Genomic DNA, 25,562 nt, shown 5'->3' on the forward strand with positions numbered 1-25,562 from the left:
CCAGTTGTGGGTTCCTCCTTTTCATTTTCCCAGGGCTTGCTTGCTCAATAGACAAGTGTGATCTCAAGCAGAGTCACACTCTGTAACATGGCAGCTCTCCCTGCATGCCTGTGCAAGCACAGCCGATTCACCTCAACCATCGGGAGTGTAAGTCTCCTAGCTGGGGTGGGATGTCCTCTTGGAGAGCCCAGGGCCTTGCTGGAAAAAGAGGTTTGAATGACAGTGTGACAGAGTTCAGAGCCATCAAGAAAGCCCATCCAAATGGTTTGCTTCCTCAGAGCGGAGGAGTCGCTCCATCCCTGAATGCCAAGTGACTTTTTAATTTTCATGTCTACCGCATTAGACTTCCCAGAGGGTCCCCGAGATGCTTTTTCTTGCAGTGAAACATGGATGCATCTCCTCCTATTTGGAGATTATCCTGATAGATAGCAGAATGTGTGGGAGCTTGCTACCCAATATGCAAAAGCAGATGGACTTTTGTTGGTTGGAGCTGGCTCTTTCCAGCTTCAACTGTGTTTGTAGCTATCTGCAGAGCAGATATTCAGGGTTTTGTTGGTATTCATTAGGCACAATCGACTTACTGAAGCACCCAGAAATGGTGCTGTGTTCAGTAGAGCTGTGTTAGATCTCCATTAGCCTCGAGGACCTCGGGGCTGATTTCCAGGTAATGATTGGCGTGTGGTGTCCTGCTTCAAGCCCCCCATGGTGTAGATGGTCACGGGGGCCTTCAAAACCAGAAAGAAGGGTATTGCAAGAGCTGGATTTCTTTGAGGTACTATGGGATACCTGTGTAGTCATCTGCCACCCATTTTCATTCCTCCTCGTTAATTTTATTTTCTTTCTTTGTAGATTGAGGGGAAATAAGGGTTCCCAGGCAGGGTCAGGGGCACAAATACTGGTAAGGGAAACAAAAAGTCCCCGGTTCCAGCTGCTTATGACTCCCAGTTTTAGAGTACCAGCAGGTATGTGAAAGCCCAAAAGCTCCCATTGCTGGTCAGTAACCTTATTTAAGTTGGTACAACGTAACTGGAACAACATCCTGCACCTTCTGGATGTTTTTAGTGTATTTCTGCTTCTGACCAAATGGAGTTCACAGGTATTCCGGTTCAAATTCTTACAGGTTTTTATGTTAGAAAATGATAATAATACCCCATTATTTTCTACTCCAAGTGTATGCATTTTAAAATAAATATAATTGCTTAAATATGTGGCCTTCCCATCTGAATGGCAAAAAGGCCAGTTACATTTGATATTAAAGTTATATTAAGTTGCAAATTAACATTGTTTTAGTGGTTACTGGTAAATGAGAACCTGAGCATCTTTCAGAAAACAGCTGATGCAGAAATGCAAAACAAAGGGGGTTTAAAATTAATTATTTAAATTGGCATGTCCTATTACATTATTTAAACCAGAATATAAATCTGCCTAGCATAGGTTTGACTCAAATGGGGATCTCTCAGTTGTGGATTTACGAGAATAAGTTACAATTAAAAAAAAATTACAGTATCTGATCAAGATTGTAATATGTAGTATTTATAATTTCTACCAAGTATTTGATTTGATGGGAACCAAACTGGTGCTGCCATTGCCAAAAGCCGATCCTCATCATTTATTTTGTGGTCGTATAAATTTTCCTTTGCCTGCTTCTTTAGTGGTATCCCAAATTGTAACTCTTTTTAATGGTCAACCTATCTTGGCTTGAATTTTCCCATGCCTGAGGTCCACAGTGCTGATTTAGCAGAACACAAACTTTGAAGAAATTTCCTTTTCTCTGTGCTGTTTATTATATCCTTTGCTTTGTGTGTAGACCAAGCTCTGAAGCTTAGGTCAACGAGAAACCACCGTTGTGGTCAGGCTGGCTCGTGGGAAGTGGCACTCGAATGGTTCCAGTTTGTTTTTCTCCTGGGTCCGGGATGATTCCCACAGGTCAGGCTGGCAACTTCTGGCTTTTGAAATTGATGTAGATACCTCCCAAATAACGTGTCCTTTTTACCTGTATCTGCACGATGGTGGTTCTTACTCTAGGCAGGGTGAATGGTCCTTCAAGGAGAACTAGGGTGGGCTTAGCGCTTACTCGGACCGTTTGGGTTTGAGCTTTTCCAAGGCAGACATCAACAACTTGTCAGCTATAAAGAGAACATGAAATAATATTTTACGTTCTTTTTTTTTTTACTTTATAAAGTTAAATAAGTGCTCCAAGAAAGTTTCTGTGTTTGTTTATTCACTTCCTTAAAACCTTGGAATCCAGACCTATAAATACAGGCTGACTTCATGTTTACAATTATGATCGCTCTCACTTGAATTGATTGACGCTACTTGTAAAAAAAAAAAAAAAAAAAAAAAAAAGTATTAAGGTATGTTTAGATCTGCAGGAAAAGATTACTATTCTTCCTGTTACAATATGTTGCTCTTGTACGTAAGGGAAAACCGTTGTGAAAATACCAACCTCTCTCACTTTTCTAAACCTAGGAAGCCTGTTTGTCAGCTATTACCTAAGTAAAAGGAAAGACATTGCAACCAGGCTTAAGAGATGTAGCTTTTCACAAAGTTAGCAGCTGTATTGCAAGTTGGGTATCGATGTTAAATAAAGAGTCAGCATTTCTTACAAAGAATTGTGGCCCGACACAATTATTTTCTTATTGGGTATTTTTAATGTCATTTCTGCATTGCAGATTTCTAGCTGGAGTTTTGCTCTAAATTCTTTTTAGAAGATGATGTAGGCTTACTAATCCATGTGAGTTTTCTTAAGAAATGTAAACCACATTTCAGATTTACAAAATTATCCCTGAATATCACCTGCAGCTGAATTTAAGCAATTTAGAAAACTTTTGCCTCCTTGTTAAGAAATACCCTTCATTCAAACTTGAAAAAACCAGATGCGGTAAGAATTATGTTTCCAAGTCTGTGTTTACAAGCCTAAATCAATGATTTGGTTTTTCTCAAATGTTCAGGTTGCAGAAAGTTTACTGATTTAAATAATTAAGTTTATTATGTTGGAATATGATGCCATGCATTTGAGCAACTCAGAATGGAGTAAAACCTAACAGTTAAATTTAAAACATCATTTATTTATAAACCAGAAACGTGTCCAAATAAATTTGCATCTGCCAGATTTTTAAACTGTGACAATGCAGTTTTGATTTACGTTCCTTTTTGCTGAATAAAATGGCTTAATTGCATTACATAGTATTAAAGCGAATATTTTATATAAAGCTAAGCCGGGTGCTTTTGGGCAAACATTATTTTTGCCTTGACATACATGCAAAAATGTTTCCCACTTAAAGGAAAGTGGTTGAAGGAATTTGGATTGGGTAATTTAGGTTGAACTGTTGAAAGCAAAGTTGCTTGCTTAGGCATCAATCCAGTCAAAACTTGTGCACATCTTTAAATCTTTAACTTTCTGCAGTTTGCATAGCCTGTGAGACCTCTACTGACATGGATAAAGTAGCAAGCATGCAACATCTTTCCCGAATTGGATGTATGTACCCTACCATCACATGCACTTGAATTCAGCGTGTTTAAGTGTGCTTCCAAATAGAAGACCTGGGGCTCCGCAGAGATTACCTGATCGCACCAAAATGCTCAGCTGGCGGTCGAAAAAGAGATTTCCTTGCTCATCTGTGCCTATGCTTGGGGGGGGGGGGGGGGGGGTGGGAAGAGGAATGTTTTGTTGCTTTTAACATCAGCTTCATTGGATTGGTTTGTCTCACTAGTGCAGTTGTGACGCAGTGTTGTGTTTTATCAGTGCCCACCCCCAGCAGAATTCTTTGCTTAAGAGGAGGCAGATTTTCACCTACTGAATAAGGCTGTGGACTCGCATTGATGCTTCTCGGTGTTGTCTTGTGTGTTCTCCTGTGCCGGAGTGAATTTTATCCCCGGACTGCCTGGTGTAAGTTATAGCCCTCTTTCTCTCCTCTGGAAGTTTGCATGTTCAGATGTGACTGTGCTGAATGATAGGATGTCTATTTTAGACCTCAGCCTGTGTTTACAATCAGGAGGGTGAGCTGCTGGAAGAACTTAGCTCCTTTTTCTTTTGAAACAACTTTTAAACACTGGGTGAGTTTTAAAGATTTCTCTGCATGGCTTTCTTTTATCAAACGTGTTTTCCATAACCATGAGAACTTGTTTTCTCTGAATGGATCTTAAAAATCTGTAGTGTCGAATCATAAAAACCACTTGCTTGTTAGAAAGACTTTGTTCAGGCTCTGAAGGATCAAATTGTCCTTTAGTTAGAGGAAAAGATATTTATCAGCAAATGCACAACAAGCACTTGTTGATACTTTACCTATCTAACTTGTTTGTAGAATTGCTGTTTAAATGTGACTGCTGTCTGTGTTTTCAGAGAATGTTTTCACCAACAGAATTTCATGCTAAATATTTTATATGCATTTTTGACCTTTCAGTGCTGGGCACAGAGTTTGATAGGGACTAAGAAAATGAAGCATCGTCTGGAAGTTTTGGGAGCTGGCGGTGACAGCAGTCCCTCTCTGCGATGTTAAACTGGGTGGGAGTCCTTGGAAAGCTATCAACTTTTGTCTTGTTTCCATATCGAGTAGTAGCGTGAAGTATGCTTAAGCACATTGTGAACATGTTAAAACAGGAACTGATTGACACAAAAACTGCTTCTGCAGATGCGGTAATTGATTTTTTTCATTTTTTTTTTTTAAGTCAAGGGTGCTTTTTGTGTACTGAAGCATTAAACTTGCATCATGCTTGGCCTTGTGACAAGTCCTGTGCATGTAATGTAGAGCCATATAGGGATGTTAGCCTTGAACCACTTGAATTAATACCACCTTTCATATCATAAGTGTAGTATTAGTAATTTAAAGTAGATAATTTGCGAGCCGTGTGGCCTGAGAACCAACTGGAAACGATAAGGGACTATTGGTGTGAATGATGTTAGTAGCTTTGGTCATAAATCAGGCTTGGTTTCTCTGCAGTGCTGTGTTTAGTACCAGTAGACTGGAATGCCAGACCTGGTATGAGTTTATATACATGGGTGGGAAGCCTGACAGATCAGTTTTATGTAAAGAGCAACACAGAGAAATTAGAGAGGTATGGAATAACCTCCTAGAAGCTGCTGTCTGGTAAGCATTTTAGACAGACTTGTCAGCCACTGGTAACTAGAAGTGAACCTGCCTGTCAGTATAAATTCAATGCCACTGTCTATCATGAAACGGCTGCTGTTTTCAACTCTGCAGGGGAAAAGAAATTGTCCTCTGTCTGTCTTGTTATAATGCAAAATGGAGTAGTTGTAAGAGTTGTCTTGCGAAATGCTACACTAGCTGCTGTCTTTTGATTTTTGCTCATACTTGGGCAACAACAAAACAGTTAAAAGCAGGACCTCACAGAATCTCTGTCCCATCCGGAGTAGGAGAAAGTTTTCAACTGCTGGCATGGGGCAACTTCTGAGAGCAGAAGAGCTGCATACAGCATGATTTATATGTGGTATAAGCTGCATAGGGGATGATTTATATACCTTTCAATGTTTCACGAGTGCAGTAGGTTCTTGCCTAATTTTCTGTGAAGAGAAGACTAAAGGACATTTATGGGGTCTCTGCTTGTTTCCTTTATGTCACGCAGTTGGACTGCAGGTGGGTAATGCACTCTGATTGCTTCCCTAGACTTTGAACTTCGTCCTGAGCTTTTATTTAACCGTTCGTCCCCGTTGTTAGATCTTTCTGCATTCTCTTTAGCAGCGATTTGTTTGGCAAAAAAAAAACAAACAACGGACAACTTTGTTTTTCATATTTCTTATCATTATTTTCCCTAAAAACTTGTCTAGGCTAAGAAGTGAACTGTGAAGAGTTTCCAGAAGAGCTGTTTTTGTAAATGTCCATATATAAACATGTCCTAAAATGATCTCATGGTTACCAGGAGATCCTGACTTTTTCTTGAGGATTCACTTGCCATTCTGCGTGAATCAAGGTGCTTCCTTACCTAGGTTTTGTTTTCATCTCTGCCTTAGGGAAGAAATAGCACTTCGTGTTGATGGAGTTATAACAAGATGTTTAGCTAGCAACAAAATAAAGTCTGAGGGGGGTGTCTGGATCATCTGCCAGCGAGGCAGCAGGACGTGCTTAGCATTTCCAAAACTCCGATTTTTCTTACTGAGGTACGGGTTCTGTAAGTTTCTAAGACCACTTAAACAATGAAAAGCTTCAACTCAGACCTCCTAAGTATGATACTCTAATTATGGATCATAAGAAAACTGTATTAGCTAAAAATCTTGCCTTAATGCAGAACTAGCTTCTTACAACTTGAAATTTAATCTCTACACATCTCCCTTTGCTCTAACAGCCATCAGAGATGCACGCTCCAGCTTCAGATCCTGCAGCTCCCCGGTGCTAACTAACACAGTCCCTCTGCCCTGCTAATGCCCAAGGGTGAGTTTGCAGCACGGCCACCGCAGTGCAGGCTGGGCTGGTTCAGGAAGGGTTATCCACAGTGTAAACAGAAAAATGAATTTTTCCACGCAGTGTCTGCTGCAGGAGCGTAGCACACCCGACTGCGGAGGCCTTGGTGGAGAGGCAGTATCAGTCCCGCAGGTAAATAAATGCAAGGATTTCCTAGCATCTAGCGGGTCAGGTTGAATTGCATTTGGCATGCATAGAGGCATGTTTGAAGAGATACAAGTAAGCGCAGGAGAGAAGCAGGCTAGTGACTTCCAGCTGCCACGCAGAGAGCGGAAGATCTGCCATTCCCTACTGTATGGTGTTTTTTCCAGTTTCTTTTTTGTCCCAGTAACAACATGAAATACCACAGGCTCTTGGGTTAGATTAGGTGATGAGGGGCATAGCTCAGCGTGTCTGAGCATGCCAGATGTATTTTGGGCTCTAGAAAGAAGCACGCTACAAGATTTAGTCTGTATTTAGTCACTGGCCTACTTTGCAGGATATTTTGCATTTCTGAAAACTTTCTCAGCAGAGATGTACCCTTTTTTTTTCTTTCTGCTTTCTTTCTTTAAACATTTAACATCTCTTACGGTTATTTAAGGTTGAAATTAGTAACACCTAGCCATTCAAATGCTGCCTTCATGTTAATTTTTGAAGCGTGTTTATTCCCTTTCCTTTTTTCCTTTTGATTTTCATCTTGGTAAAGACAAGGCTCGACTGTTGCTGTGCTCTGTCAATGGTGCATATGCAGTGGGTGTCGAGTCGAGCCTCCCAAGTTCTGGAGGAAGCTCTATTTTGAACTGTCGCCCTGCATAAAATGACAGGAGGGGTGACTTCTTACTTAAGACATCCTTTTCTCCTGTGGCCATATATCCCATTTCACAGGGAGGGAGTTTATGTAGCTGTCTCTCTGAGCTGTTTGCCAAGAGCCCTGCTGACAGACTTTGGGAGACTCTTTGGCTTTCACAGGGAGTCTCAGGAGCGCACATACACACACTTGAAGTCTTAATTTCTTTGGGACAATCTGGAGTTCTCCCCCCTCCCAGGGAGGCTAATAAAGGCAACCTTGTGACTTAGTGGTTTATTTTGGAAGCTGCAGGAACTCGCTGTGGCTGGAGGACCCTGATTTGGCAAACGTTGTCCCACGAACTCCATTGTGGTGGGGGAATGTCACAATCCCCCTGTTCTTCCTTATCCCAGAAATTGGGTTACCGCAGTAAATTGGTAGGTTGGTTGATAAGTGGAGAAAAGACAGATCTCTGTTGGGAATAAGGGTGTGCTTTCATCTTATGGGTCTGAAGGAAATGGGTCTCTCATAATCACAGGGTATGTGGATGCATGCATGGATCTCAGTCAGCTTTGCCCATTTTCAGCAGAGGAAACTGGGGCACCGAGGCTAACTTGGCAAAGGTACTGTGTAAATCCATGCAGGATGAAGAATTTAATCATTAATCTCCAGGATAAAGGAAGGACCCTAGTCCAGAACTTCATCTCCTAGCAAAAATCTGATATACATAATAGAAATTTTTAAACAAATGAATTTAATGGAGTTTTGTCTTCCTTCACAGGCAAACAAGTGCTAACTCTAATTGTTTCTTCCAAATATTGTTAGCCTTTTCTGTCCTTGTCAAGTCCTTTTCCACTCAATGGGCTGAGTGCTCATGAATTATAAAAAGGCAACAAGTCTTCAAACATAAATGTATTGGTGCTTCATTTTCTCATGTTATCTCATTGTATAAAAATCCTTATACAAATGTTTTTAGCTGTTAAGACCTTCCGAGATGTTATTTTAGAGTGTAAGGCATTCAAGGATTGATGTCTGCTCCATGTCTGGAAAACACTGGAGCAACAGTTGTTCAGCCAGTTTGGAGCCTGGAGAAAGAAAGAGGGATATCTTTTCTGCTGAGTGTGTATATTTAGAGAAAGCATCAATCCTTGACATCAACTTAAGGGTTTTCTTGGAAACACTTACATATAGATGTGACATTTTCCTGTTGGTTGTTCTCAAGGATCCAGCATTTCAGGAATATGCAAAATCTCTTTTAATTTTTAACCTTGCCATTATTTCAGAGGTTTCAGAGACCCTTCCTCATTGCTACTGCAGGACCTACATTGCATTAGGGTCATCAAAAGAAATTAAGCATGGCCTTGAAACTGTGGATGTGGGTATGTTGTGTGAGACTGAAGCGACTGTGGGGAAACTGAGAGAGAGCAGGAGGTGGGCTTGGGGATTTTTGTCTGATATCCCCTGATCTCTTGAAATGCTTTTTAAAATGTATGGAATTGGGTGATGGATATTTGCTGCAAAATGTTCATTTAACCCCTTGCCACCTCCAAAATGGCACTTTTCTGGAGCCAAACAGCATGGATAGGAGAGCAGAGGGTGGTATGGGATGTCTTCGTGGCAGCTGCTAGCGGAAGAGGAGCAGCCCTCAGAAGAGGCAGGTGGTTTGGGCAAATTTGCTTCTAGCTTTTGACCATCATGAATGACATTGGTGTGGGCCTTATCGCTCCGCTTAGCAGTCTTTTGGATGGTGAAGGTTTTATTTTTTAAAGTCCCTTTCTTTCTGCCCATTTTTTGGTTTGAAAGAGCTCACTCTTTTTTCAGATTAGCCTAATTAAGGACTAATTAAGATGTAATTCAAAAGGCGATCACAAAACCGAAACTATCAGAAGAACTACTAAAAGATATCTCTAACAATGGTTTGAATATAATAATTGTTAGTAATTGGTAATGATCGATAGGAAAGAGCAGAGCGCTCAACTTTCAAGTTAAACTGGTTTTTATAGTCCTCTAGATCTGAAGGGATATATGGGAATATTGCAATTCTTGTGCTGTTTCAGTGGCTCAGAAGCTGTAAGAAAATTGTATTCCTGCTGCATGGGACTTGATAACAGTAATAGATGAATATTAATGCTCTTCAAGAGTATTTTCAGTGGTGTTTCTGAGACAGACATATAGATAAAATCATTTTTCAAAGGAGTGCATCCCTGGCTGCAGCTGATAAAATGGTGAGAGCTCTGCTGAGGTCGGTGGAGCTAGGTGATGTACATCAGCTGGGAATTCAGGCTGTGTGGTATGGTCTAGATATTCTGCATGTCTTATATTCACTGGGTGCAAAAAGCCAGGAAGAGCCCTCCTTGTAGAAAGAGGGGTTATTGCACTGCTTGGTGAATTCAACACAAGCAAAACCCCCAACCTTTCTAAATCCTTTTAAATTGCTCAAAAGATTTTCTCCGTCAGTGATACTGCAAGAAACGTATTGCTTTAGAGGTGACCTAATTTTAACCTTTTCTGAATTGCTTTATGATTAGAACAGTCACATGCCGAGGTAGGACCCCATTAGTGGGTTTAAATCATCTGTTTACTTGTGAAAACACACATTGTTACAGGCTCCACTGAGTATTCCTTTTTTTTTTTTTTTTTTTTTTTTAATTTTCTTTTATTTTCTTTTTTTTTTTTTTTTTTTTTCTGTTGCAGGACAGAACATCGCAGTTGTACCAGTTTGGGAGCAAAATATGGAATGTGTTTCACTGCTGACCGAAGGCAGCCAAATGAACAGTATTTATAGTAGTTTGAAAATCAGCAGTTAGCAGTTTCTTCACATTCTAACACTACCCAGCACTTTCCAGAGAGAACTCATTGTTTACAAGAAATCTGCTTTCCAAATCCGTTGCGGTGCCCTCCAGCCTTGACTATTAACTATTTGCAAAGGGGAAGCTAATCTACGGTTTGAGGAAAGATGGCAATGGATGAGTACCTGTGGATGGTCATTGTGGGTTTTATCATTGCTTTTATTTTAGCCTTTTCAGTTGGTGCAAACGATGTTGCCAATTCTTTCGGAACGGCTGTGGGCTCTGGTGTTGTTACTTTACGCCAGGCTTGCATTTTGGCTTCAGTTTTTGAAACCACTGGCTCAGTATTACTGGGAGCAAAAGTAGGAGAAACAATTCGGAAAGGTATCATTGACGTTAACCTGTACAACAGCACTGTCCCACTGCTGATGGCAGGAGAAGTGAGTGCGATGGTTGGTAAGTAATACTTTTCTATTCCAAGTAACATGTATTTGCCATCCTGTTTGTTGTGAATATTGTTAATTAAGTCTTCCCGTCTTCTGGACTTGCACGTCTGATTTTGTGTGAATGCAGGGGCCTGTATTCCTTTTTTAGTCTCCTATGTTTTTTTAAATGCTTCTAATCATTTACATTTTTCAGTGGTTCAGCCATTTAACTAATAGAAGAAAAATTTTTTTAGCATAGTGGATCATATATATGAATTCCTAGTGTACTGTAAAAATTATTTTGGAGATTTTTATGATGGTAAATGGAAAATATGTAAGCATAGCATTTGTGACTATATAGAAGATCCTACAGAAATAGCAGTTTGCAGTGAATACATATGAGAGGGAATTACCTAAATAATTTTAAAAAATTACAGAAAATCCAAACACATTTCTTAAACTGATTGTCTAGCTGAGCGATTGCAATGAATTGTACACTTCACCCTTGCACATGGAGCGGTGAAGATAGATGGTCACACATTTCAGGTCTTTTCAATTTTTCTGACTCAAACCAACAGCAGTTCAGCGTACCTTAGAATCTGCTCTGCTTTTGTTTGCAGTTAAATTAATCTCTGTTAGAACAAATAGCATATTCTGAGGTAAGTAACATTAAGCCACAGTATTTACTCTTTGTTTATATGCAAGAGGCTTTGTGAGCTTTTGGAGAGCTCCCTCAAGAATCAATACCAAACCTGCTTTTAAAGGGCAGGAGGCAGCAGGAAGGAAACCCTTTCACTGTGGGAGAGGCAGCCCAGGCGAGGGGCCAGCCTGCGCATCCCACCACCACTTCAGTCTGACAGGTCCGTGGCATCCCGTGACAGGGCAACGTGATTTATACAAACATCGCTGTGTCCTCTGTTTGAGAGAGATGCTCCGCTCAAAGATTTTCTTCCTTAAACCTCAGTAAACCTAACCTAAATATTAATTCCACCTACCCCCCTCGAATCTTCCCACAGTTTTCAGGCAGGACCTGCATGTGAGATAGGTGAATCTGTGCAGAGGTCTACTACGTGTGGTTATTTTCCCATTTCTTTGGGGAAATGGGAAAAGTTTGCTGTAATTTTAATGGATCAAGATGGGCAGTGAGTGTGCCAGTTTCTGGACTTAGACGTCTGAGGTGGCTTTGTGTGCTTGAGAGTGGGGAGGTGGTTCCCTTGGGCTTTTGCAGCTCCTGAGCCTCCTGAAAGTTGTCCACCTTCCCCTGCCCAAGGGGAAGAGGGGTTGGTTAGCGAGAAATCGCTGCTGGGACTGCAGCCGCTTCCCCAAACGGTCCCTCTGTGAGGTTGCCAACTTCAACCACATCAAATGCTTTTGGGCACCCCCCATCAGTTCCTCTTTCCCGATGTCTTGCGAGGTCAGCTGCAGATTTCTGGTCTTTCCCTCAAGCTGTAGGGTGCCTTCTTAGTACCGCTCCACTTGCATCATTTAGCCTTCTGCTTCCTGAGATAGCTCCGTTATTTCCCACGGGCGTGTGCCCGGCAGCAGCGTACACCGTCTGAAATGTAAGTGACCTGCATCTTTTGACCTTCACATTCTTGATACTCCCGGACCTTGTTGAAGGAAGGGTCCTTTTCCTTTTCTGTATCTATTTCTGGCATCCTGATCCTGGCCAGGCAAAGTTTTAAGTCTCAGATGCCCCCTGTGGAGGCAACTGGCCAGAAGCTCAAAGAAAACAACTTATTTGCATGCGTATTTACATAAGCCTGTGTGAACTTCATGACCAGTTGCATTCCCTTCCTCCAGTAAGGGCATTAAGAAGAAATTCCTCATTTTAAATCTCAGAATTAATCACAAGTTACAAACTGCAGATTTCGATTTTTTTTTCCCTGAAGTCCATCTCCAGCTTTTCTCTAGATGTATGGTATTTTTTTCTGTGTTTTCTTTGAGCCTTCCTGGATGTTTTCTTTTCCTCTTTCTGTTTTTGCTCTGCATTTCCCACCCTATTCTCTCATGCCTCATGATCATGTTTTTGCGAATGGACTTAGCTTCTGAATTTCGATGAGGCTTAAATGAGTCAACAGTCTGGGAGAGACCAAAAGTCGCTGTATCCTCTTCCCAGATGTTGGTGGAAGATCCTTTGATGCTTGCAGCAAACAGCAGATGGTGATTTTCAGGGCAACCTTTTCTCCTAAGAGAAAAGGAAGCAGAGAGCAACAGGATTAAGATTTTAAAACGTAACATTTTGTAATAATTTGGAGGGCATTAAAATGTTGTTTGTTAGGCAGTCGGGAAGTTAGGGACTGTTGCTCTTGGGAGTAAATTGTAGTACTTCCCTAGCATTTACTAATTGCCAGGCTACTGTCAGGAATTGCCCGAGTGTTGTTCTAGTGGTCCTGGTGGGAGCTGAAGTCAGCAGCTTGTGCGACCCAGGAGATGCCACCGACGGAGAGGACACCCCAGCCGGGATTAGCAAAGCAAGGTACTAACCCAGTCTTGCGGGTGCCCTGGTACCTGACGGGGGCTCGCAGCTGGCACACGGCACCGGAGCCTCAGGAGAAGGGATGCGCTGCCTTCCCCAGCACGGGAGCATGAAACGCGCCCTGAGCCGAAAGACGGTGCTGGCGACTCTTGGTCAGGGCGGTCCGCAGCCAGCCCTCTTTCTTTAGGAGATAGCAACCAGGAGGAAAGGCTATGCGGCCATGGCGTCAGCGGGCATGAAGAGTCTGAATTTGGGGCTTCGTGACAGGTCTAGTGAGCCTTCTGCTTCCTAGGGTAGTTTGGCAAAGATAAAAATTGGGAGCATGCATTTTATGTCAAAGAGGAGTTAAGGCTTTGATGTAGGTAGTTAAGGCATTGCCAGCCGTAGAGGAAAGTCCTGCTCTGGCTTGATTTTTATTTTCTTCTGTTCCTTAATGTGCTTCCTTAAACTTCTTTAGACCATGCATTGTCCCTCTCGGACCATCCCTCAGCCTTCCACAACTTTCCCTCTTGCTCTCCTGTTTGTTTTCAAGGTGAAGTTGATTAAATAAGAAATAGTGCCATACTCCCTCCATTCCCCACCGCCCCCGAGAAACCCAGCCCTCACTACACATTTGCAGTGCAGCTGTGGCTTGGTTGCATTTTCCCTATTTTTTAGGCTGAGTATTTTGTAATTACATATCTAAGGCTGGCTTATCTGTTTATTTGGCTCTTTACAGATGTTACCATCTGTTTTCTCTTTCACCTCACTTCTACTCGCTGGTCTCTAAGTTCATGTCAGAAGTCTCAAAGTGTATTTATTTTTATTTTAGCACAGGAGAAGAGAAGCCAAAAAATTAAAGAGCAGGTGTTCCTTGTTTGATCTAGAATTTCCAATAGCAATAGGAGTACCAGTTGTTTTGGGATAGTACCCCAGGAGAGATCAGTTTTACAAACTGGTTGACTTCCAAATGTAGCCACGTATGATGCCAGCAAATCGCTATTTGCAGATGGCTCCATTTCAAGACCTTCAAACCATCCTGCCCTGTTGGAATTGAGGATGGAGGCTGAGATTTTGAGTAACAGCATATGTTCAGCGACCTTGCTTTATCACCTGTCTGCTGAAGATCTGTTAAGAGAGGTGGCACAAGCCAGAAAATATGGGATCTCTCATGGCAGTTTGATTGCTGCCATTGGGGCCTCTTGACACATGAAGATTTAGTCGTAAGGCCATGAAGTCTTAAGATGAAGAAGAGATCTTTCTAAGAATTCTCTAATATTAGGTGACATCCACAGAAAGCTTGTGTCACTGCCAAAATTATTTTGGTGTCCTGAGGTTAGCGCCGCTGCAGGAGGAGCAGGGAACCTGGGTCCTTGCAGTGTGACAGTGAGTCAGAGCACGGAGCTTCGTGCTCGAGGGTCGGTGGCCAACTGTGGTCTGATCTAACTACTGGAAGTTGGGACTGAAAACAAATACAAGACATACTCTCTGGCACTTGGGGTTGGGTGGGTTTTTTTTGGGGGGGGGGCAGTCTGCAGGTCTGCACTCTTGACAAACATCCTTCCTTGGGATGTCTGTTGGGACGCCAGATATCACATTTACTTTATAGACCATTAGCCACCATCCCTTTAGTTCGGGGATCTTAGTTCCTTATGCCAAAGGTATCTTTGGCTACTCCATGACTAAGGTAAGCCTTTTCTGCAGTTCTGAATTTCTCCAGTGCCACAATGAGCTGCAAATGAAGGCAGTGAGAGAGTCCTTATTCCCTCCTCAGTCGATTTTTGCTATAGAGGACTCCGGATGGCTGCATGTCACTGAGAAGAGACATAAAAACTCCCTGCCCCACAATTTGACTCTTTCTGTGGTAGCATCTGAGTTTCGGAGCATGGGTAGTTCATTAGTGAAACGGTGGATGCCTCCTCACACTGATCACTTGGAGGCTTCCAGGTCCAGCTCTCAAGAACGAGGTTTTCTAAGCTTGATGCAGACTAGGAGCAGTTTGTGTGTTTAATCAAGACAGACTGTAAGTACTGAAAGCCTTCAAAAAAAAAAAAAAAAAAAAAAAAGCAGAACTGTTGTGCAGCGTAAAGAGCTGTTAGTAATAAAAAAATCATAAGTAAGATGCAGCATTCAAAGCTGCTATTAGACTGTCTTAGTATCTGCTTTTAGAGATAGAACAGGAACAAAACTCTCTTTAGGAGATCTCTGTTGTTCATGTGGAGTGTAGGCAGTGCTCGTAAAAGAATGTGGGTACATGGCAAAGAATTTTCTGCGCGACATCATTGTTACTGTTGTTGTTTATACCATACGGTTGGTTTTTTATCTAGGTTCTGCTGTTTGGCAGCTGATTGCATCGTTCTTGAAACTCCCTATATCAGGGACCCATTGCATCGTAGGTGCTACAATTGGATTTTCCCTGGTGGCAATTGGCACGCAGGGAGTCCAGTGGATGCAGCTTGTCAAGATTGGTAAGTGCTGTTTCCTTTTACGCATGAGGGTATGTGAAATAGTGTGCGCTGCCTGCAAAAATCATTCCCAGAAATCTGCTTTGTGCTGATAGCACTCCCTCCTTAAATTATTTTCCACCCCAGTCTTGCCATTCAGAAGATGCACTGATGCCATGTTCATTAAGGGCTGCAGTGTGTCTCCAGTGGAGAAAGGGCTAAGACGCAAGTTGCACTTCTCCAGCGGTAAGCTGAGGAGACAGTGTCCCTCAGAGACATGCTTCAAGGTGACATTCCTCCTCTTCTAATTCTTTTCGTGGCAGCTCATACCACCTCGTCTCTTGCTCTTAACAATGGTAGCCATCATGTGAATGCCCACAGTCATGTTTCTCCACCCACCAGCTTCAGGGAGGCGAAAGCTGGGCACACAGCACATGTTTAACTCACAGTCTCCCACTGCCAAGATCAGCATAGCCAAGCAGGGATGTGAAGGAGTTTTCATTATTATTGTTATGGAAGCCTTGTAACCCGAGTCACAGCCTAAACCCTGTATTAAAAGGATTTGATGCTGAAGGCAGGGAAATCCAATTGAGCTTAATAGAAGCTGGAGCAATGTGTATTTTTTTTAATTCTGTGAAAAGTAGAGGAGAGTTTGCAATGACAGCAGAATCAATCTGTTAACTATGCCACAAATGATAAATCACTCTGGATGAGATTTCCAAAGCACTGCCCTAATCCAGTTTTATTGAAATCAGCGGGAGTTTTGCCACCTACTTCAGTAAAATCAGTCCTGGACACTTGCAAATCTGGCCTGCAAAAAACGTACATGCATTATTCATTACAGTTGATGCTTCTGTGGCATTTTGGAAATCAAGACTTTTACCCTGCAAGCAGCATGGCATCCTGCTAGATGTAGTTGCTTTCCACTTGCTTGCAACATTCGTGGTCATGGTGATTAGGAAATTGCAGGTCTGCTCTGTGTCAGACTGCAAGAAACTTTCCTGATTAATTTGCTTGCTAAACTTGCAGCATTATCGGGAAATGCTCTGGCTGATGTTTCTAATAGTGCCTAGCATTACTTTGACTTTTATGAGTGTAAGTGGGCATCGAGTTGCACAGTTGTAAGTAAACATACGGAACATTCATTCCACTTGTACACGAACTGTTTTAAATTTATTGCTCATTAACTACTTACTTAACTACTATGCAAGAATACTGTTTGTTTCATGTTTCATTCTTTCTTTTCTTCGACACAGTTGCCTCTTGGTTTATTTCCCCACTGTTATCTGGTTTGATGTCTGGAGTTCTCTTTGTGCTGATTAGATTCTTCATTTTAAACAAGGTAAAGGAATCTCACTGTTATAATGAGTGCTCGTTATGAAGGCTGTGTTCTAATCTCCCATTTGAGTGCTGGCATGTCTAGAGTTGAAAGTTTGTGGCTTGCATTTTAGACAGGAGACCAGTAATTTTTTTATAGCCCTTGGAACCGTACTTGCTCTTGGCAGTTCTGAAAGCTCAAAGTAATTTGACAAGTATTTGAGGCTTAGAAGGTGCTACATGATAATTAATATTGTATATTCTGTTTTATTAAAGGATTGTTTCTGTATTAGTACAAACTTGCTGGTGTTGACTTAGCCTCACGATAGCCGTTCTGACTGTTAATTAAACAGAACAGTCCTCCCTTGAAGATACTCTAATTGGTATTTCATAGTTGTAAAATTTTAAGCTTTGGCTTTCTAGCACATCAGACGTTAGAAGATGGGCATCTGCATATTTCCTAGATTCTCAAGAAACCTGAATCGATGGGTTTTAGTGACCTCAGTCAAAAGAGGCAGCTTTGAGGTAACATCACTCCATATATCTCCAGTGCAGAAGATGATTTGCCTGCAACCCAGCATGAACTGGAAACCAGAAGACTTTTATCTGCTCTTTTCATTTCTCTCACACCATTCAACTTGCTAAAAATAAGGGACACTATATTAGCAGTTACACAGGGATCTTAAATAGAGAAGGGATTAATTCTTTTGCTATAAATAACACCACCTGAAACCTCAGCTTCATCATTCTTTATTTCTGATGTAAATAAATGTCAGCGATAAAAGCAGATGATAAATTTGGACTCAGCTTTGAATTTAAAATTACTCCAGTTGCATAAAGAACGAGGAAAAGTTCCTCTATTGCATTCAAAAGCTAACAACTTAAGAAATTAGTCATCAAAATCACATGAACTCTGATACAAAAGCCACACATTTCAGCATTCAAGAGGCAGGAAAAGTTCAAGCTGAGGAAATGGTCTTCTGACGGCCCTGTGCGCTTCACAAAGTAGTAAGATCTGTAGAGCTTCTGGCATAAGCAGGTAGTGACTTGCGTGGTGTGTGTGCATAGAAAAAGAGCAGCTTTTTAGCTTGCGAGTCTGTGGCCTGGTGTAGGGGCTCATGCCCTTGTTGGGGGTGTCCGTGAACAGCTGGCCCTGCGGATACAGCCCGTGATGAATCACGCTTTGGGACCGGGGCACAGCGCAGGGCAGCCGCAGCCTTCTCTCGGCTCCCTTTTATAGCCCATGGCAGCAATAAACAAAACCACATTAGCCAGCCCTTAGCTTCGCCAGGCTCTTTTGCAAACACGCGGAGCCCCTCAAAAGGCCAAAACGGTCTCCTCACAAAGGCTTTTTCCACGGCTCGCACGGTGCGTTTCCGCTGCGCCGTCAGCTGAGTTTTTCCTTGTGAGTGCCCAGGGCGCGAGACCCCGGCGGGCAGCAGGCACGGCAGCGTGCTAAACATTGCACGCTCCCCTTGTGTATGTTACCTGTTTAATACTGCCGGATGCTTAATATTTCAGAGATTTCTGTTAGCTGGCGGAAAGCGCCAGGCTGTCTCAGTCGAAACTGGGAGGTTAGGAATAAGGTTTTGCGATGGACGCGTTGCACTGATGCTTGTAGCCCTGCCCCAAAAATGTCAAAGCCCTGTCCTGCTCGGCTGTCCTTCGGTCTGGCTGACCGAAAGGGACTACCCATCTTGGAGACAAGATAGGTAAGAAGACACTGGCAGGAAGAAACCTGCCCCAAGGTCACCCAGCAGGTCTGCAGCCAACCCAAAAGTACAACCTGCCTCCCTAGTTCCCATTAACGGTGTCAAGCTTCCCCAGAGTGCTGGTGCTTGCCAGGACCAGCGTTGTGGACTTGGGTGTAATCAGGCAGCTCACCATCCTTTCCTCACCATCCACCCAAAAGCTCCACCTGCTCGGCGCTGACTCAGGAGCACGTGTTTTCCTCATGGCGGGTTCATGCTGGCGTTAATCTGGTGGAAAATCCAGCTAACGTTTCCTTTTTTTCCTGATTCCTATGCAGGAAGACCCTGTGCCCAACGGTCTCCGCGCACTTCCAGTGTTTTATGCTGCTACCATAGCTATTAACGTGTTTTCCATCATGTACACGGGGGCACCAGGTGAGTGAGCCATCCGCAGCAGGAGGCACGGGAAGGAGGCTTCCCGCAGCGTATAACGATGCTCTGCCAGTCTGCTGTCAGGTAGCTGTCGACACTGCGCGGTTATCTCCCACGTTAGGAGTTAACGAGGGCAACAGTAAATCATACACCTCCCCGCATTTGCGCGTGTGTTTTTGTGACTCCCTCCCGATCACTCCGGTTAGTGGGGAAGAGCGCAGCTACCAAAAAAGTCCCCCTTTAGAGGAAGGGGAAGTATTGAGCTGCCAGCTTCAGCTTTGTAAATCTGAGCTCTCGAAGGTATTTCAGGTACGTGCGTCAAGGAGGGAAGGTTCAAAGCGGGCGGTAAGAGCAGGTAGGCTGTTTGCTCTCAGTCTAACGCTATAGCTCCGTTGAAATTAGCAGAGTCACTGTTCTGGCAGATCTGGCATGGAGCCTATTAATTAAATTTACTTCTTTATTTCCCTTCAGTGATAAGAAGCCCCGAGCCTGTTTCTGCATTGAATGCAGAAACTTTCTTTCTTGGGTGCTGTATTTTCATTGCCGCTCAGTAGAAGGAAATTATACATGTCATTGTCAGGACTTTATTTGTATTTTTGAATAGTTGTATATTTTATGTGCATGTATATGTTTGTGTTTATACTTGAGCTTTTATTTATGTTTGTATATTTAGATTCACACATTTATGTTTATATTTGTGTTTATACTTGAGCTTTTATTTATGTTTGTATATTTAGATTCACACATTTATGTTTATATGTTTGCATTTATATGTTTATATTTAACTTTACCTTAAGCAGTGTATACGCAAACATGCACTTGCAGCAAAAGAGTTCAGAAAAAAGATGTTCAGTCGTCTCGACTACTTTATCGAAGACTGTGGTCATTAAAAGTTATCTTTAGATTAGGTTATTGCCCCAGAGCCATGAACGAACAGGCAAGTGAAGAGAGACTCCTGAACATGCCCCTGAATTAGGAAAGCAGGCTTAGAAAGTGACCTTTTTTGAATATAAATTTGTTTCCTCTAAAACCTGACGCACCAGATGTACTAGGTAAATACAGTTGGTAGACTCTACTTCATAGCATAGCATTATTAAAAATTAATAAAAAGCTTGAGAAGTTCCCAATTTGAGGGTAACATAACTCAGCTATTCCTTTTTCTTAAGTCTAACTGGCTACATATCCAAGATGTTTCACAGTAAGTCAGCTGTATAACCAACATTTCCTCATTAGTTGTACTGCAGAAGTAGGTCAGGCACTCTGCAGTGACTCATTAAGCAAAATAAATGAAATAAGAACCTTAATGTGCCTTCTGTTTCAGCTTAGCAGTTTCTAAAGTGTGTGAATAAGAAGGTGTGACTCTGTTTTTGATGTTAAGGAAATACATGTTTACTCTCCAAGGCCCTCTGTCTTGGCAACATTTACTTACAGGGATGAATTAATCACATAGGTTTCAAGATAGGTGTGCATATATGGGTTTGAAAGACCAGAGTCCAAGCTCTTTCTTCATTAAGGGTCTGGTCACTTAATTGAACAAGCGCAAGGAGCTCTTTTGGGGGGATACTTACGGGAACACAAGTTATTGATGTGATTGTGCATTGCAGGACTGAAACCTCAGCTCTCAAGTGCTACATTAAGCTATTATCATAAGCAAATAATGGCTTAGATCAAGTAAGCATCAGGCTTTATTGACCAGAACAAAGGTCAGGTAAATACTTACCCTAACGGGCAACATGGTTTAACACGCATTAGTGCATAAAATCACTGCAAACTTGTTTTAGCAGCCCTGATGTGAGAGTTTTACCCCTGACTTCTTTGGAAATAAGGTCACAGTGGGGTAACAGAGAGTTGGAAGACTAAACCTGCAAATGTTTGCATGTCAACTGGACCTTTAAATACTGCATGAACTGATATATATGTTAAAAATTATTGGCTCATTCTTGTTGGTTTTGAATATGTTGTGAGCACAGGCTTTTCTGCAACAGACTGCTCTTCCACTGCCTGAGATAACTAAGTCATGTTAATTTACAGTTTGCTTAGGTTTTATTTCTTTGTCTTCACAGTACTGGGACTGGTACTGCCAATGTGGGCCATTGCTCTAATATCAGTTGGTGTATCCTTAGTATTTGCCATCTTAGTCTGGATTTTTGTGTGCCCCTGGATGAAGAGAAAAATAGAAAGTAAGTAGTTGCTTGATGAAATGTGGGTGATATAAAATCATGGAAAATTTCATTTCAGAGCTGGAAGCTTGAAAGGTCACCTAGTCCAGTCCCCACCCACAGGCAGGATGTGCTTAAACTATTCCTCATGTATTTGTGTAACCTGCTCTTAAAAACCTGCAGTGGTAGAAATTCAAAACCTTGTTAGGCAATCCATTGCAGTGCTCACTTCTTCTAGAGTCCAGAGGAAACAGGAAAATAAATCCTGGAATATGATCTGCTTTATATTTTATTAAGGAAACATTAAAGAGGAAAAATCTGGCAGAATGATTAAGTGACTTCTTTAACTTTACAGTAAGTTGGACTGATCGCAGCTTTTAGGCTTTACAGTGTTTTGCTTGTTTGCTTTGCTACTCTCAACAAATGCAGTGTTTAAAATGCAGAGAAAAGTTTCAGAGTTCATTAATAAATGAGCAACTTGGCGTTTTACTTCAGTAACCTAGTTCGGTGAATTTTGTAGGAAGAAACAAAGATGTTGTAGAATTTTCTCAGATGAATTTAGTAAAGATAAGTGTTACAAATAAATAAAGAATGTGTATGAAATGGAGCCAGGTTATTGTATCCATGTTGATCTATGCCGTTGATGCAAACAGTGGAAACATAAGCAGCAAGACGGATAGGCTGGGTTTAAAATTACAGTACTGTTATTTCCTTAGGCCGGTTAAAGAAAGATGCTGCACTGTCAAGGATATCAGATGAAAGTCTTGATAAAATTCAAGATGAAGAAACACCAGTCTTTAAAGAGCTTCCTGGTGCCAAAGCATCTGACGAGAGCACGATTCCCCTTACTGGCTCAGTAACAGAAGCTGCTGGGGCATCGGATACTATTGCAAATGGAAACCATCCACGTGTACCGTATGGTAAGAAAGTAAGACAAGACAGAGGGTTTATCTTCTCCCTGTTTCGACAGGGTTTCTTGACAGCAAGTAGGTCTCTGTTGTAAATGGTAAGTTAACGTTTGGGATTTCCAGCTCTAATCCCTCTTCAGCACTTGTTGGGAAAGATGCTCATTTACAAGTGACATTTTCTAGAGAGGACTTAAAAACATTTTGTATGTCTGTATTTCAGTTTTAGAAACAGCTGAAAACAAAAATTACTTTCTTTTCTGCTTTACTTTGTATCCTTAATGTATCCTCTATCCTTTAAAGCAGTGGAAAAATACAGAGAACACAAATTGCTGATGTATGAAGGTTAAATTCAGCATAAAGATAATTAGCATACTACCACAGGAGATGAGAAGATTTGGGCTTTAGTTGACAAACGTATGATCCTTTGGAGCGTGTCCGCTAGAAGAATCTCACACATTGTTTTCTGAACATATATTTATAAGTAGGCTTGCATGCATAAAGCTCTTTTTGTTCTTCCATGTGGTGGGATCGCACCCCACCCCCCCTACTTAGCAGTCTGCTGACTTTGATATCACTTTGCTAACATCTACACAGCCCTGTAATTTGGTTAATAAATGCCTAATATATTCAACTGATTCTTACAAAATCAAATAAGTCATCATGTGAAGCCCTTTGAGTGTGTGCTTCCAGTTTAAAAATAGCTAAAACCAATTCTGACTGTTGCACAGTGGAAATCTGGGAAGTCAGGAAATGAAAAAGATAGTTTCTTCAGAAATATTGCCTTAGCTGTGACATGTGTCCTACAGCGTACGCTAATGTTAATGTATACAGTGGGAATAACTATCATCTTGTTCATAGAAATAAGATATACAAAATGTTGGAATAGCTGAGGAAATATTTCTGTAGAACATGAACTCTTTTGCTTTCTGTTTTTTTAATTACTTTTAAAATTTGTGTAAATGTCTTTTAAACATAGGTACTTTTGAAAGGTGACCTCATATTCAATATGAAATTACAGTAAATCACCTTTCCTGAAATCCTTATCTATTAATGTAGACAAAGCCTCAGAAAAAGTAGAGCTTATTTTACAAGAAAGGAATTTTATAGAAATTCCTTTTTCAAAGAACCTGAGGATTTAACCTTCAGGTATTACCTTTGAGTAGCCAATCCCACGTGAGTTGCTGCAGGTCATGCAGCGTGTCTGGGGAAGACCCAACGCTGGAACAAAGCTTTCTTTGCACAGAAGATGAGAGAGTTTATTTTGCGGTGAATCTTGGCTTATTCACTGCGTATGTTGCAAATTGATCTTCTTTGTCCTGTAGTCTTGGATTACTGCTGTTTTATTGTCTCGTGAAGTGGGAGGGAGGGGGCTTCTGTAGTACATTTCATAGAGATAAGAACTCTAAATGTCTGCCTTTTCAGGAAGAGCATTTTCAATGACGCACACCTCGGTGAAATCACCTGTTTCCAACGGCACCTTCAGCTTCGATGGCCAGATGAGGAGCGATGGCCACGTTTATCACACTGTGCACAAGGACTCAGGTTTATACAAAGACTTGCTCCACAAAATACACCTGGACAGGGCCACCGATGAGAGGCCCGCTCAAGAAAACAACTACAAACTGTTACGACGCAACAACAGCTATACTTGTTATACAGCTGCTATTTGTGGCATGCCCGTGCATTCCTCCTTTAAGGCAGCGGATACGTCAACTCCAGAGGACAGTGAGAAGTTAGTGGGAGACACGGTTTCCTACTCCAAGAAGCGAGTTCGCTACGACAGCTACTCCAGCTATTGCAATGCAGTGGCCGAGGCAGAGATTGAGGCGGAGGAAGGTGGGGTGGAAATGAAGTTGGCCTCTGAACTCGCAGATCCTAACCGGCCCCCAGTTGATCCCGTGGAAGAGGATAAGGAAGAGAAAGACACATCTCAGGTCCATCTACTTTTCCACTTCCTCCAGATCTTAACAGCCTGCTTTGGATCCTTTGCCCATGGAGGTAATGATGTCAGGTAAGAGGATGAGATCTCACAAACCAGCAATTTTTACGGTTTAAGTGCTTGGAGCAAGGTTTGCCATCTTAGCTGGTCAGAAAGCATATTCATTTCTGCAGGCGGATGATCATCAGGGCTGTGTTTTGCAAACCTTGTGACACTGATGTCCCTGGTGCATTCCAGGAGTCGGGCTGCTCAGTCTATGGTTTATTTTCTTCTCAATGGTAACATCTTTTTTATTTGTTGCTAATTGTGTAGTAATTAGTTTAATTCGGGTTTAATTTTGGCAAGCTTTGAGGCATTGAGACTCCCCCTGGCATGCCAACCACTGTAAAAGCAAACAGGACAATCCCAGCTCGACAGAGTTCGCAGCTTATTTTAAGTGCAAGATTGGAGACCATCAACAAATGAGAGGTTTAGACTATTTTTGTCATTAGATGAATTTCATCTCTTGTCACCACTGCAAAAAGAGGTGTGTGAAGAATGTCTTCATTTTGATTGCTGCAGCCCTTATAGACTTCCCTTTGCTGAATCTTTTGCTTGTAGTTTTCCAGGGGTCTAGGACCGTGTGAGGCAGTGTATCACCAAGTAGCCCAGAAAATCTAACAAGCCTTAACATCAAAGTCCTACTGAATTTCATAAACTGCACATACTTCTCCAGCTGCCACAGTTCTCTTACCAAAACAAAGGGGGCTACTCCCAAGGACGCCTGGGCACTTTCCTGTGCCCCATGTGGAGAGGGGACGTGGGCTATGGCTAGTGCTCATTTAAGAAGCTTCCCATCTCCCAGCATCGTTCCAGTACACAGTACTCCCTGTCAGGAGTTTTATCCAGAGCCGCTATCACTGTTGAGCTGCTCCTTGAGTTTGGAAGAAGCCAGCGAGTTCATCCTTCAGTCATTTGACTTAAGCGTGTCTGTCCTTAAATCCTGTGGCATGAACATAATTTCCCAGGAATAAAGGAAAAGGATCATCCTCCAGGAGTCTTTCTGTCATGTTCGTATTGACTCAGACAGCTGACAATATCTTGGTCTCAGAAATGTTTATCTGCACTTCTTTGCCCTTCATCATCTGGTCAGACCCCCCCAAAATAGTGTCTCTTCACTTACTTATTTGCCAACCTCTTCCCCTTTGAAGGCTCTGTTTTATTCCACAAAGTACAAGACTTTTGACTGAGAGACGTAGGATGTAGGCTCAGGATGGAGCAATTTATACCTTCCTCGTCTGCACTCGCATTGCTCATCTGCTTGTAACGTTGCTTCACCTGCAGGGCCCTATTGCACCTCGCCATCTTGGGGCCACGTAGCTGAAGGGCAGTTTGGGTATTTTTGCTCTATCCCTGGGAACATTGCATATTTTTCCTTTAGGATTTGGCTGGGCTGCCTCTTCCCTAGGCCTGGAGCCTTGGTATTTAGTAGGCGCTCTTTCCTGTATCGTGATAAGGTCCCCTGAGAAATCCACGCAGAAACTGCTTGTCGAAGCAGCGGTCCTTATTTGGGTTGTAGCTGAGGCCATACTGAGTCCCCTTCCTGCTGAACCCTCGCCTTGTTAGCCGTGCCCTGCTGGTGTCGGTTTCAGCATTTGCAGTGGGGCTTTGCAGCGTTCATAACTTTCATAGTGCTCCTTAGGCATCTGGGCAAATGCTGTCCCACTCAGCAAGGAGAACGGTTATTGCTCCTTGTTCTTGTCAGCCACCCAATTTAACTCACAGCTCATCTCAAAAAGACTTACTAACGTGCCTCTTTCCTCCCCACCCACCCAGCGT

General features: G+C 42.2%; 1 protein-coding gene across 8 annotated transcripts in view; it reads left to right on the forward strand.

Annotated features, from left to right (window-relative positions):
* Positions 1-25,562, forward strand: part of SLC20A2 (solute carrier family 20 member 2) — a 58,863-nt gene that overhangs the window by 15,524 nt on the left and 17,777 nt on the right. For 4 of the 8 annotated variants that reach the window (XR_007507855.1, XM_049815428.1, XM_049815429.1 and 1 more), the window contains exons 2-8: positions 9,877-10,427; positions 15,182-15,322; positions 16,555-16,640; positions 18,645-18,741; positions 20,802-20,918; positions 21,614-21,817; positions 23,228-23,816. Coding sequence is in view for 7 of the 8 variants with exons in the window: in XM_049815428.1 (XP_049671385.1) it covers positions 10,139-10,427; positions 15,182-15,322; positions 16,555-16,640; positions 18,645-18,741; positions 20,802-20,918; positions 21,614-21,817; positions 23,228-23,816 (1,523 nt within the window). In the remaining variant the exon portion in view is untranslated. Of the gene's footprint in view, positions 1-3,711; positions 3,890-4,565; positions 4,637-6,329; positions 6,387-6,479; positions 6,549-9,876; positions 10,428-15,181; positions 15,323-16,554; positions 16,641-18,644; positions 18,742-20,801; positions 20,919-21,613; positions 21,818-23,227; positions 23,817-25,562 lie in introns of those variants that run through there. The other 4 variants (XM_049815425.1, XM_049815424.1, XM_049815427.1 and 1 more) reach the window with 4 other exon arrangements.

The sequence above is a fragment of the Accipiter gentilis genome, chromosome 12, assembly GCF_929443795.1.
Source record: "Accipiter gentilis chromosome 12, bAccGen1.1, whole genome shotgun sequence".
Classification (NCBI taxonomy): Eukaryota; Metazoa; Chordata; class Aves; order Accipitriformes; family Accipitridae; genus Astur; species Astur gentilis.